Below are 14,432 nucleotides of genomic sequence, written 5' to 3' on the forward strand. Positions count from 1 at the left end.
TCTGCCTACGTAGATCAACACCTTCAACCCATTACATGCAGTCTCCCATCCTTCATCAAAGAGACCAACCACTTTCTCGAATGCCTGGAATCCTTACCCAATGTGTTACTCCTGGAAACCATCCTTGTAACCATTGATGCCACTTCCTTATACACAAATATTCCGCACGTCCAGGGCCTCGCTGCGATGGAGCATTTCCCTTCACGCCGATCACCTGCCACCCTACCTAAAACCTCTTTCCTCATCACCTTAGCCAGCTTCATCCTGACCCCCAACTTCTTCACTTTTGAAGGCCACATACCAACAATTAAAGGGAACAGCCATGGGTACCAGGATGGCCCCCTCGTACGCCAACCTATTCATGGGTCGCTTAGAGGAAGCCTTCTTGGTTACCCAGGCCTGCCAACCCAAAGTTTGGTACAGATTTATTGATGACATCTTCATGATCTGGACTCACAGTGAAGAAGAACTCCAGAATTTCCTCTCCAACCTCAACTCCTTTGGTTCCATCAGATTCACCTGGTCCTACTCCAAATCCCATGCGACTTTCCTTGACGTTGACCTCCACCTGTCCAATGGCCAGCTTCACACGTCCGTCCACATCGAACCCACCAACAAGCAACAGTACCTCCATTATGACAGCTGCCACCCATTCCACATCAAACGGTCCCTTCCCTACAGCCTAGGTCTTCGTGGCAAACGAATCTGCTCCAGTCCGGAATTCCTGAACCATTACACCAACAACCTGACAACAGCTTTCGCATCCCGCAACTACCCTCCCGACCTGGTACAGAAGCAAATAACCAGAGCCACTTCCTTATCCCCTCAAACCCAGAATCCCCCACAGAAGAACCACAAGAGTGTCCCAGGATACTTTCCAGGACTGGACCAGACTCTGAATGTGGCTCTCCAGCAGGGATACGACTTCCTCAAATCCTGCCCTGAAATGAGATCCATCCTTCATGAAATCCTCCCCACTCCACCAAGAGTATCTTTCCGCCGTCCACCTACCCTTCGTAACCTGTTAGTTCACCCATATGAAATCCCCAAACCACCTTTTCTACCCTCTGGCTCCTATCCTTGTAACCGCCCCCGGTGTAAAACCTGTCCCATGCACCCTCCTACCACCACCTACTCCAGTCCTGTAACCCGGAAGGTGTACACGATCAAAGGCAGAGCCACATGTGGAAGCACCCGCGTGATTTACCAACTGACCTGCCTACACTGTGATGCATTCTATGTGGGAATGACCAGCAACAAACTGTCCATTCGCATGAATGGAAACAGGCAGACAGTGTTTGTTGGTAATGAGGATCACCCTGTGGCTAAACATGCCTTGGTGCACGGCCAGCACATCTTGGCACAGTGTTACGCCGTCCGGGTTATCTGGATACTTCCCACCAACACCAACCTATCCCAACTCCGGAGATGGGAACTTGCTCTTCAATATATCCTCTCTTCCCGTTACCCACCAGGCCTCAATCTCCGCTAATTTCAAGTTGCCGCCACTCATACCTCACCTGTCATTCAACATCATCTTTGCCTCTGCACTTCCGCCTCGACTGACATCTCTGCCCAAACTCTTTGTCTTTAAATATGTCTGCTTGTGTCTGTATATGTGTGGATGGATATGTGTGTGTGTGCGCGCGAGTGTATACCCACCCTTTTTTCCCCCAAGGTAAGTCTTTCCGCTACCGGGATTGGAATGACTCCTTACCCTCTCCCTTAAAACCCACTTCCTTTCGTCTTTACCTCTCCTTCCCTCTTTCCTGATGAGGCAACAGTTTGTTGCGAAAGCTTGAATTTTGTGTGTATGTATGTGTCTGTTTGTGTTTCTATCGACCTGTCAGCGCTTTCGTATGGTAAGTCACATCATCTTTGTTTTTAAATATATAATACTAATAGTGACTAAATTTTTTCTTTGCTATAGATGAGCTCTTTGCATTCCATGCTGATGCTCCATTTGTTATAGCTGTGTTGCTGACCAAATGCTGGTGCCTATGCTGAGTTCCGGCTGACATGAAATACTTGTCATCCAATTTTTAGAAAACTATTAGATGAAAATATTTAATTTTTGCGTATCTTACAGTCTGATATCTTCACTCGATAAAGAATTGAATTTGTTTTCATTATTCATCATACTTAACTGTAACTGCATCAAATTAAGTAAAACATAACACGAAACTTTAGAGTTGGAAAAGTTAAAAATGCACTGCATATACTTTGGATACAGTTGATTTTAGCTCATACATTACAGTGAAAGAAATGCAGGTAAGATATCAAAATTTTATTTAAAATTGAGAGCAGATAGATATCTTATTTCATTCTTGAGTTATTGGGTTTTATATACGAAGGATAGTCGTGTGTGACACTCCAGTTCACATCCTTGCACACGAATCATGTTGTCATAATGATAGTCATATACCACAAATGATTTAAGATAATGAAACAAGGTTTTCTGTAAACAACAGCACACAATGAGCCACATGTTGTATGATAAATACTAAAACTCTTTTATTCATCAAGATATGGAAGTAACTCATCTGTAGCACAGAGGTCAGTCACTCAGGAAGCATTCAGACATCCATAGTACCATAGGAAAACCCAAGCAGCATGCATGTACATGTCCACAACACCTGGGGAATGGGGTAGCAGGTCAAGTCTACACACCCACAGCAGATAAAGTGTTAATACTGATACTGTCCTCCAATTGTTAATCACACATAAGTTATTACTGTGGATATCCACAGATATACTTGTAGATATCCGCATCAACACAGGATTTTATCCGCAAAGTAGTTATTGCTGTCGATATCCACAGATATATTCACAAATACAACAAAACTCACTCAAAATGGAATCACATGGGACTAGAATAATTTTCCAAATTAGGCAAGTTTTCGGATTATGCAAAACTCAATAGGCTACATAAAATTTGAGGTATCATGCACAAAATATAAATTTGTAACTATGCACTTGTTTACATACCTTCACTCCCATACTGTAGCAGTTAATTTACTGTATACTGTACAACAGAACAGACTATTACACTAACTGATAAATAATACAGCATTTCTGTATTTTTACTCTAACTTTAAATTCATTTATTTTTGCATGTACATACAATAATTCCCATGTTTATTTGCTTTACATTTCACATTTTTCCACCACATATCAAAGAGGGTTACCCGTTTGAATTTCCTGTTCAAAATGGTTTAACCTATGCAATTTTTTACACTATACAATAGTTCCAACACCTTGGGGAATTTGTGTATGCTGAAAATTGCATAACGTCTATTATGCATGCAATGGCTTCTTCAGGCATATTAATTTTTCTACAGACATCATTTTGCACCTTTTTGTCTTCCTTTATTTCTTCCTAATTATCATCTGTGTTGCAGATTCCTATTACATCTATTGCTGAAGTAACAGTGGACCAAGTTGACAAAGTCATCACTTTGAATATGGTCATCTGCACAACATAAAATGTTTCTGCATTTTAATTAATTCAGCAATTGCTGCTACATTTTCTTGAGCTTTGATTGCCACAGAAGCGTTTTATTATTGAGCTCCAAATCCTACTTCAACAAAGCAGGATTTCAAGGTCAAGAGTGCTTTGCAAAGAGAAAGCTTTATTGAAGCAACCCTTATTGCCAAGCCAATCCAAATTAATGCACCCAGGAAGAAACTGAACATGGAAGAGCAAATGCTTCTTCTGCACTAATACATGCCTATAATGGGACTTAAAAGTGTACATAACCTCCTGATCCATGTGTAGTGTGAGGCTGGCTGAACCTGGCAGGAGCCAAGCCAGTTTCACATTTTATAACTTGACATTTGGATGGCAAGTTTCATAGTCTAGGAAATAGAGAACTTGGGGATTTCATTTTTTTCATTCTGACATTGAAAGGGGCCAGCTATTCTTTCCTCAGACCAATCATCACCCACACCTCTTTACTGCTTCACCCTGGAACTGGAAGCTTACTAACATTATGTTTTTGGAACAATACAGTCTTGCAACCTTTACAGTCATGAGTGGCTTCCCCATTTCACCTAACATTTTTCTACACAGCACTAAAGCGAGTCCTTCCTTGGACATTTTTCCTCCTGTTCACTTTCCACCTCTAATTCCTACAGATTTTAAAGGCTGTGCATGATAAAACAGTCCTGTTTCATTGGCACTGAATTTGTCTTATCGGTCAAAACTGATAATCGAGTTTTGTAGCACAGTCTTCAATTCTGTTGCTAAACTTCCCTCCACATTCTTAGCTTCCCCACACCCCTTTTTCCACATGATGTTGTGATTATCTTGAATCTGTCCAGTCATCCTGTGGATGTCTTAATCACTGTATTTCCAAGCTCTTTAGAGACTTTCTGAGCGTCACTCTACAACATGGATCCAGACAAGGTAAGTTTTTTTCTCATGCACTTACAGATCACTCAGACAACATCTCGTTAGTTTCTTCATTTCCCATCTTCTTCATCTTTCTTTTCATTTGCCCGTTTCCCTTTCACCCGTCCACCCTTTATCATAACCTTGTTTCTTAAAGTATCATAAATTTGTGTTTTACCGCATTTAAAAAGCAACATTATTTCCCACACAGAGTTTGCTTTCTCACTCACCTTGATTACCTTAATCTTTTCGTTAAGCGTTAGCGATGCACACTTTTTGTTCAACAGCATGTTATTACTTAAAGTGGTTCTAGTAAACAAACTGGCAGAAAATAATGCAGGTTGTGCATTTCATTGGAAAGCTTGACATTGCTGGGTAAAACCACTGTTTAACGAAACAATGCCCACCTCTTTCACTGCAGAGGGTTCATATGTGCGCAACAATGTTCCAGAGTGCATTGTGTGCATCAGTAATAATGGAAAATGAGAAACACCAAAAAACAGAGCATTCATGAAGGTGCCATTTCCTCTGATGTACTGACACTGCAGATTTCTTATTCATTGTCGCATAGAGCAGCGTGGTTTGATGTCCACATATGCCGACCGAACCTTTTTTCTTGGTTTTATGCCCTTAACAGCATTTTCTGGGCTGTAAAGTCTTTTAGAGTTATGAATAATTTACTACGGCAATGCAGCAGTACTCTGTTTCTAGTTCACAAACAGTTCCTTTCACCTATTAAACAACCATTTCAGCTAGTTCTAATAACTTTTGCTTTATTTCCATTTCCGTTTTTTTACACATCACTGATCATTTTTAGTCGCTTCCCACAGGTTTTAACGTCATTATTTCTTCGTCAGACAATTGTTAGCCTCATTCTCATAATCTGCCACCACAAAACCACTCCTTTTAATACATTTACACGTAATTTTTTCGAAATTTTCCCGAATTTCTCCACCCTTTAACGTGTTTTGGCGGCAACACAACCACCTAACCTTTATGCACATCGTTGTCTACTAACCCAAGTTCACCACAGGATCAACACAGCCCAGCTTTAACCAACACTTTTTTGCCTTTTTTCACACCAGATCTCCAGTTGCTTTCTAGTTCACCTTTATCTCTCCCCATATATATATATATATATTTTTTTTTCATTTTCATTTCAGCCTCATGTTACACTTTCCACCTTCTAATACCATGTCACCCTCATAACACCCCCACAATGACCCCATTAAGTTTTGTTTGTTTTCTATCGACCTGCCAGCGCTTTCGTATGGTAAGCTGCCAGCGCTTTCGTATGGTAAGTCACATCATCTTTGTTTTTAAATATATTTTTCCCGTGTGGAATGTTTCCCTCTATTATATTCATACTTTATAGTAACATAGAATTTATATTCCTAAGTCCAAATCTTCTGATAAGTTGTACGAGTAGCTAAAGAGCTAATTCTTTACTTCATTTTCGAATCTGTTGGAGTTATCAATTTGTTGCGTGATGTGTACCAGCAACCTATTACTGACTTTTGCATCAAACGATAAAATTACATTCTGAGTCATTGTTTATAAATGATTCATTAACAAACTTCTGGGACTGGTGTTATTCCTAGCATATAAGCAATGTCAGTGCAATAACTACAGTGATAGCTTGAACTACAACTGTAAACAACAGAATAAAACTACAATGAAATCCAGACCTTTAGCTGCTTACAGGCACTGATAAATATCAATGGGGACAGTTGAAGATGTGTGCCTCAATCAGGACTCGAACCCGGGATCTCCCGCTTACATGAGGGACACTATCCGTCTGAGCCACCGAGGACACAGAGGATAGTGCGACTGCGGGAACTTATCTCTGGCACGTTCCCCGTGAGACCCACATTCTTCGAGAGCTGCAAAATCGCCAAGGGTATCTGTTCTTTCAGATATGTCCGAAAGAACAGATATCATCTTCATATATGTAAACAACAGATGTGCATTCTACCAGCAGGTAGTAGTATGCAGTGATCGTGTAAGCACAGTATTCAGTTTTGTGACACAAATCACAATGGAGCAACACCTCAGATGTTCAAGACACTCTCCAGAATGTTTTGAGGAAGAGAGAGGTATGTGCAGAGTTTGCCCTGCAGACCTCAACCCCAGACAAAAATAACACACAGACAATACTCTTCTGGAAAAAGACATGTTGGTAACAAGACTTGGTCTTATCTACATGAACCTACCACAAAATGACAAAGTGCAGAATGGTTTGTCAAGCCCAAAGAAAGTATGAATATGACATGTACGGTCAACACGATTCCAAAGAGAGATTTTTCTGGCAGGTTCACATGGTTGTACGTGTGTTCTGTGTGTTGTACTCAAGCATAGGGCAGGGGGGAGAGGGGAGGGGAGGGGGGAGACTAAGTATAACACATCGACCATTAAAATCACCACCTTAAACTTATATCTATTTTTTTTTTTTTTTTTAATCTGGCCTGGAAAAGTTTTAGACTTGTGGGGCATGTAAAGAATTTTTACTTCTTGTATTGTAGTTGTGAAGTGCAGTGTTCATTTTCATTTCATTCTTGCTATTAACCACAAATACCATTAGGGGATATACATATTGGCATGTAAGTGTAAGAATCTCCAGGCTCCCAAAGTGGGTTATGCAACATGTCTGGTCATCAACTCTGCACATTGTACTTAATGCTTGCTTCTGTAGAATAAGTATTTTTTTCACTCTAGTTGCACTGACCTGGAAGATTACGTCAAATGACAACACTGATGGAAAGTATGCTAACAATCCTGTCAACACAATGGGAAAGCTTTATGTGATGTGAAAAACAGGCAGAACTGAGCTTTTTGGTTAACTTGATCATGTGAGGATGACCCTCAGTTTATTATCTATCTGGATGTCTAGCAACTTTACACACATTGCCTCATAAAGAGTATGCCTGGACGAGCTCTACTGCTGGTACTTTTAAGTAATTATTTTTGTTTAGAATTTCATGATGCGAGTTTGTGAGTTTACGTATGATTACGAGTTAAGCTGTTGGTTGTGGATCCGTTGTAATCTGCCCCACTATTCTCCTCATTGTATCTGATATGGACATGTTTGCACAATTCATCCATATCTGTGTCATAAGAACACACAATTTTTGATTTCATGTACTTGATACTCAGTATATAAGCCTCTTATATATAACCCAAGGTTATTCTTAGATATGTAATAATTGATGCTAATGACTTACAAACAAATGATATGTATGCCCATTACTTACCTATTGTCAACATGAATTCAAATCCCCCAACCTCTCCAACTGCGACATCATTCCTATTTTAATAGGCAACAGTTCTTTCACTCTTTGGTAGTAAAAATCTTACATAACTGGTTACAAGTTTACAAAGTCTGTTTGCATATGCTTCTGTTTGTGTATCTACAAATTAACACCTATCACATCACAGGTCTAACAACATTATCTCTGCAATAAAGAATAATGTAAGTAACCATCTTCTATCTCACAGAATTTTTTCTGCAAAACAACAATTTGATATAAACATGTAGAACAGATTGCCGGACTGAGACTTTAATATGAGACCTTTGTCTTTCATGATTGAGTGGTCTACTATTCAAGCACTACTCATGACCCACCCACACAGCTTCGGTCCCATCTGTATGTCCCTCATAAATTCCAAATTTTAAGCTGCAATGTATTTCAAAATAGATACTACCACATTTTTGCACTGTCGCACTGGCCTAGTGCTCCTGGTATCTGGCAGACCTTAACTAGGCTGTAGCCTCCAAATCTCCTAAGTCCAATGCTTCCTTCAAAATTATTGACTGATCTGCAATATTTTACACTTATTTTACAGTTTATGGCACTGAAGCTGCCTGTATAACTGCGGGAAGAATGAACAGTGAGTAACCAGTCTTCTTCTTGTGTCCTTTGGTTGGCATGTCAAGAGAAAAACTTGGGAATCCACAGAAGATGTAAATCCTGGTACTTCTCAATGTCTATCACTCACCCAAATGTAAATCAATGCGTGTCTGTTATGCGATCTTCACTTATGCTTGTTTATATAATTCTTTATGGTGATTCACTAATTCTCATTTTTTTCTTTGTAGGGAATCTCCAGTTCTCTTGTGGATATCTTCTCTGCTACTTTTTTATTTAACTTGCGCTACAGTGATTTCTCCTGTACGTACGATGTATACTGTTCCATTCCATATTTCAGCTCTTCAAAATATGTAATATGTCTGAAATGAATACAGCAATGAACAAGAAAAATGTGGTCTGGCATTCCAATTTCTGCGGAATCACAGATACCAGTAGGCTGCCAAACTATTCTGTTCAAATGAATTGGGTGAAGTTGACTGGGAAATAATAATAATAATAATAATAATAAAAAGTGATCATATCCCTCAAGGCTAGAACACACGATGGAATGCAGAATAGTACTGCCCCCAAATTTTTTATGTGAAACTCTTAAAGCTTTTTTAATAAAACAATGGTTACTGACATTCTGCATATTTGTTCTTCTTGTCTACATATTTGCAAACCTCTGCCACTAGAGGGATGTGGATTATAGCATGTAACACGCCAGTGCTTAACGTAACTATGGCAGCATGTGAGTAACAGCATGTTGTAATCAAATTTTGAATTTCAAGGTTTGTCCACACGCGGAGCACTCTCTCCTTCAGCATGACAATGCCAGACTGCACATGCTGCAACATCGACAACAATCCAACACCTTGGGTGCACTGTCATTGATCACCCTCCATACAGTTCCAACCTAACGTCATCCAATCTTCAATCTGCTCCAAAATTTCAAGAACACCTTTGAGGACTTCACTTTGATACTGATGAAACAGCGCAAGCAGGCCTGAAGTGGCTCCATCAACAAAGTTAAACACTTTACAGAGATGGTATCAACAAACCAGTCTCTCGTTGGAAGAAATGTGTTCACTGCCAGGGTGACAAAGTTAAGGAATAAATATGTTAGTATGGAGAATAAAGATGTAGAATGTTGATAAAAACACAGGCACTGCATTAGCAAATTAGTAACACTTCTTTTATTTAAAAAGCTTTATGAGTTTTCATATTAAAAATTTGAAGGCATTAATTTTCAGAACACCTCTATATCTTATTTGAAGTTTTTCCTTCACAGTGGGAAAAAATTCCTTAACACATTGTCCTCCTGTACCTCCTGTCCAGTTGTCCTGCCGTTCTTGCATTGTGCAGATAATGTTTTCTTCTTTAGAGTTTGTTTTTTCCTCTAACACCTGTACCACACTTTTTCTATGTCTTTATTTCATAACTAGTATTTAGTTCTCTTCTTTCTAATTATCAGGTCTTAAGGATAATTTTCTTATGTTGTGAGATCTTCTGCAGACGTGCTCTCAGTAGTATGCTCCCCTCCAACTCTGTGAATGACTTGTTTAGTTTTAACCTGTCTCGCCCCATGTGTTCACACACTTTCTGTGTAATGTATTATGGAGGCAAATATAACATTGTTATACAATATGATGGTACCTAGAAGTAGGGGGAACTTATTTTGACTATTCACTGCAATTTTGTTCATGAGACTAAAAGCTCACTGGTAGATAATTTCAATATGTTCATGAAAATTTTACTTCTTTTCAATATAAAACCTAAAGTATCTTGTTACTCGCCGTCTCTTGGTCGTATTCTCATTTTTCCTTATAGCGGATTTCTTGTCCATGACAATTTCCCCTTAAGCACCAAACATAATGTTTTCTTTGTAGTTATTACATGTTTCTTTTCTGAACCCTGATGTCTGCAAGGTCTGTTACTATTATCATCAAATTACTGCTGCATGTTTCCTTTTGATTAGGGTAGTTCACCTATTTTCTGTATGAGACATTCCAGGAGGGCTTCTCAGAACTGTAGTTACGTTATTTTATCACTGTTTTTGACAAATCAATTGTCTTCCTTTCTCTACATTATTCTTAGCGACTTAACTACGGGTTTCTTGGGCATCTTATTTGTCTCAGTCATGAAACAGGCCACCATAGCTGGTCAAAAGCTCAGCCAATATTTATTGTAATGCCAAATGTATAGTTCTCCTCTAATGTGTTAATAATTTTTCATACTTTATTTGCAATATCACCTGTGGATTCCCCTTTCCTGAATCCAGGCTTAGAGTAATTCACACTGGCTAAGTTACTATCTTATTTCAGCTTACTAAACAGTAGTTTCTCTCTTATTCTCTTTGAAGCATTGAAGAAACAAATCAGCCTTTAAGAGAGTGTTTCCTTGGTGATCTCTGTCTTCTGCTTTGAGGGTAACTACCTCTGCTGTTGCCTCGCAGTGGGCATTCATTTAGCACCACCATAAAGTAAGGAACACTACTTGCTCAGTACTAGCAGTATCTCTGCATTTACTGAATCTAGATAAGCTGCATTCTGGTTTATTTATTTATTTTATTAGAGCTGAACTATTTCAGCAAAGTGGATTACCGATCTGTTGTTTCTGTAGACAACTTTTGTTTCTTTATGTAGCTGGCACTACTTCCCTCTATCTCCTGCTTTGCTGTTATTGGGGAGATATGCATTTTGCAACTCAGTCTCAGATTTCACTCACCAAAGTACCACGCACAGCGCTCTATGATTTCCCATAGCAGACACAGACCTACTATCTTAACAGGTGGGAATGTCTGTATCTATTGTTTGATCACATCCTATGTGAATGGACCAGGAAGAAACCCTACTAACTGATACACTGGAATGTACACTCACAGTGGTTTGCAGAGTATAGATGTAGATGCAGATATATATGTAGAACTATGATGGGCACCTGTTCTCTTGATATTCAATTGTAATTTGATATCGCTTTTGGTTTGCGGGTTTTTTGCATTCCTGGAAACTGATACAAGGTATTTAGCAAAGTCATTCAAATTAAACGAGTTTTTGAGTTTTGGTTGCAGGATTTGGTAACTCTAGTTTCCTAATGATAGAGAAGGCTTTCCTTCTAGGGTGGGTATAATCTAAGGATTATACCATTCCATGCTAGATCTGTGTTTGACACTCGTCCAATGACTGGAAAAATCTGTTGCACTGTCGAGAGTTAGGATGTTCCTCACATTCCCTTAAAAATTTCTCATTCCTTTTCTCTCCAACCAGGAATGTACTCTTTATGATACTCTATAATGAAAGCAGAACTTTGGTTTACAAACCTATACTTCTAATTCGCTCAGCAATTTTCAGTGGCTAATAGAATGCATTAGTGGTGATATCACTGAACAGGTCAGATAACATCTCTGGCAGACAACAAATCCTAAAGTCCAGGGTTCACCACACACTTAGTGCAGTGATTTTTTTCTGTCATTGCTTCTGGAAATAATGTCAAGCTCCATGACGGTTTGGAGTTTATGACAAAATGTAGTGATGGGGTAAAACTGCTGAAAGTCTGGAAGGAAGCAAGAGCACACTACTTCCCGCCATGCCTACTAAAGTACTGTGGTATTCAAACCAATCTTCAAGTTCAGGGCACCTTTACCTTTTCACATTTACAGTACAGCTCTGGAAAAATTGAGACACAATGATGAAGTAAATGATGAATAACTGTTACAGTAATGTAAATGTGGAACCAATTTGTTGCCACCTTTGAATAATCAATTTAACAAAATTGTCACTATTACCTTTTGCAGCTCAACTGCCTTTTTAAGTATTGATTCTGCTGTCTTCAGTGACCAATTATCTGCTTCTTTCTCCCTCACCTTCTCCATAAGACTAGCTGTTGTTACCCTCTTAGGCACCTACAAAAAGAAAACATTCAACTATCATATAACGAAAGTAGCTTGTAACAGATATCTATATCTACAGCTGTACTCCAAAACCAAGAAAACTCATGGAAGTATAAAACTTGAATAAATCAGAACCTTGAGAGGCTTCATGTCCAAAAAGCGCTTATATTTAATGGCTGCTTCTAGCTTCCACTTCTCTTCTAAGGCAACTGACAGGGCACGGCGAAGACTCTGAATCTGTTCCTGAAGAAGCAACTCATTTCCACCAGCTCCAGCACTTGATATGATGCTAATAGGACCCATGAGTGAGTGTTCCTGAGTTGCAACTGCTGTAAGTCATATAACACAACTAGAATTAATGCCCACAAATAAAGACTGTGAGTCAGATAGAACCTTACAAATTCAACAACCTATTAACTTTGCAGTCTTCACAGACTGAGCAGTGACAACTAATTAATAGTCCAACTCAAGTGAAATTCAAAACAAAAACTTCACAGTCAGTCATTCTTAAAACATGCAAAATTCTACCCTGCATTGCATTTAACAGATTCAATTACTTACATGTAACTCAGAGCACCAACTTTACTATCTTTGGACTGAGCATTTTATATTGCAGCTATTTTACTGCTAATTTCCGATCCTAGCTACGCTTCTCATGGAAAATATGAATAGATAATTTTGGTCTTTTTTTCTGAAAGGCTGAAGCATCAAAAGCTTTCTGAGCTTATCCACGTATCTAAGCACAAGAATTTAAGCTCTGTTATATTACATGGCTGAGGAACCCGTTAAGTGCTGATTCTATTCCAACGAAATCTATGCATTATTACTAAACAGTATAAAAGTTGTTGAACATTTATGATATATCATATGAGCTTAAGAATCTAAAACTGTTGCAACTCTATGAAGTTATTTTGAAGATCCAATTTGTACACAATGATGTACAACATATACATTTAAAAACGCTACATCACTGCTGTCTTGATGGGGGCTAGAGAGAGGAGGGAGGGAGGGCGGGGGTGGGGGGGTGGGGGGGGGGGGGTGCTGACACCTTCTACGTTGCCTTATAAAGTGTTAGTGTGAGTAACATTGAATAAAATAACATTGCCACCGAAGTACAGCTGTGTAGTGGGCTGTAGAAGAGCATTTATTACTGCCCAGAGCTATTCACGGCATGGCATTCAGAATAGTTAATTCTGCCATCTTCCGACATGACACTTGTCTAAAGCTTCATTTTTCAACTGGGTATATTTTTTAATTAAATTAAATTCAGATGTATATAGGAAAAGATTTTGTTGACTAAATTGGCAGCAGAGAATACAATAGGAAGTCCCACAAACAATATCCTAAAAACCAATGGTTATTTCATCTAATAAGAGACAGAAAAGAAAGGTGGGAATGAGATTCAACAGTGATTAGATACAGAATTCATCCATAAGTGTAAGACAAGTGAAAGATAGTAGGTCAGGATAAAAAATTACCAACAATGAAATGATAGCAACAAAGAAAACAGTAGAATGATTACCAAACTAATAATGCTATTTCATGTATCATAGCTGCTGCTGCATATGTGACACCCAATGCAGTAGCTGCTTCCAGGAAAGGATAATGAATCGTCATGTGTTAGGAACATTTTCATAAACAACTATCAGTGCTCAATAATCTCGCTAAACATAAGTACGTAACCTAGAATTAGCAAGCAACAAAAGAGGAATCGAGATACAATATTACAATATTAACAGTGACAATAGATCAAACCTGTTTTCCTTGGAAATCCCTCATTAATAGCTTTCTTGTTCAAGCTCTTCAATTTGTCTTTTAATTCACGCCGTTCAGTCTCTAGTGAATCTATATCTGCTTGTAAATGGTCCATTGATGCTTCATGTTCCTTCTCCTTTCGTTTCAGAAGTTGTTGAAAATCATCTAATTTTCTCTGTGGAAAAGTTAATCATTGCTATTAATATAACTGGTAAAATACAAAATTTTAAAGTATAGTAATACCTTCTACACGAGAGTACAGCTTGCTTGGAAAAATTTCACAAAAAAGAAAAATTTGCTATAGGTCACTTGCAAAACACATGGTGGCTGATAATCAGGCCTCTAATGGCAACGTGCTAGTTATGGTGTATGTTTTAATTCTCTCTCTCCCACACTAATGTACTACTAACTTGAAAGACAAACACTGAACCATGCATAATACATCAATTTTTCTCTTAGTAAGCCCAAATATTTACCACGTCATCCTGGCATCTCATATATTCTTCTTTATTCTATGTTTACTCGGTGCAATAAATTCTTGTGAAAA

At 38.7% G+C, this 14,432-nt stretch overlaps 1 protein-coding gene across 3 annotated transcripts in view; it reads right to left on the reverse strand.

The window, feature by feature from the left end:
• LOC124605408 (dynactin subunit 1) overlaps positions 1-14,432 on the reverse strand; it is a 166,903-nt gene that overhangs the window by 15,892 nt on the left and 136,579 nt on the right. For all 3 annotated transcript variants that reach the window (XM_047137057.1, XM_047137059.1, XM_047137056.1), the window contains 3 exons: positions 13,886-14,060; positions 12,266-12,459; positions 12,026-12,142 (listed from right to left, as the gene is read on the reverse strand). In XM_047137057.1, the coding sequence (XP_046993013.1) occupies positions 12,026-12,142; positions 12,266-12,459; positions 13,886-14,060 (486 nt within the window). The remainder of the gene's footprint in view (positions 1-12,025; positions 12,143-12,265; positions 12,460-13,885; positions 14,061-14,432) is intronic.

Source organism: Schistocerca americana, chromosome 3 (genome assembly GCF_021461395.2).
Source record: "Schistocerca americana isolate TAMUIC-IGC-003095 chromosome 3, iqSchAmer2.1, whole genome shotgun sequence".
NCBI classification, from domain to species: Eukaryota; Metazoa; Arthropoda; class Insecta; order Orthoptera; family Acrididae; genus Schistocerca; species Schistocerca americana.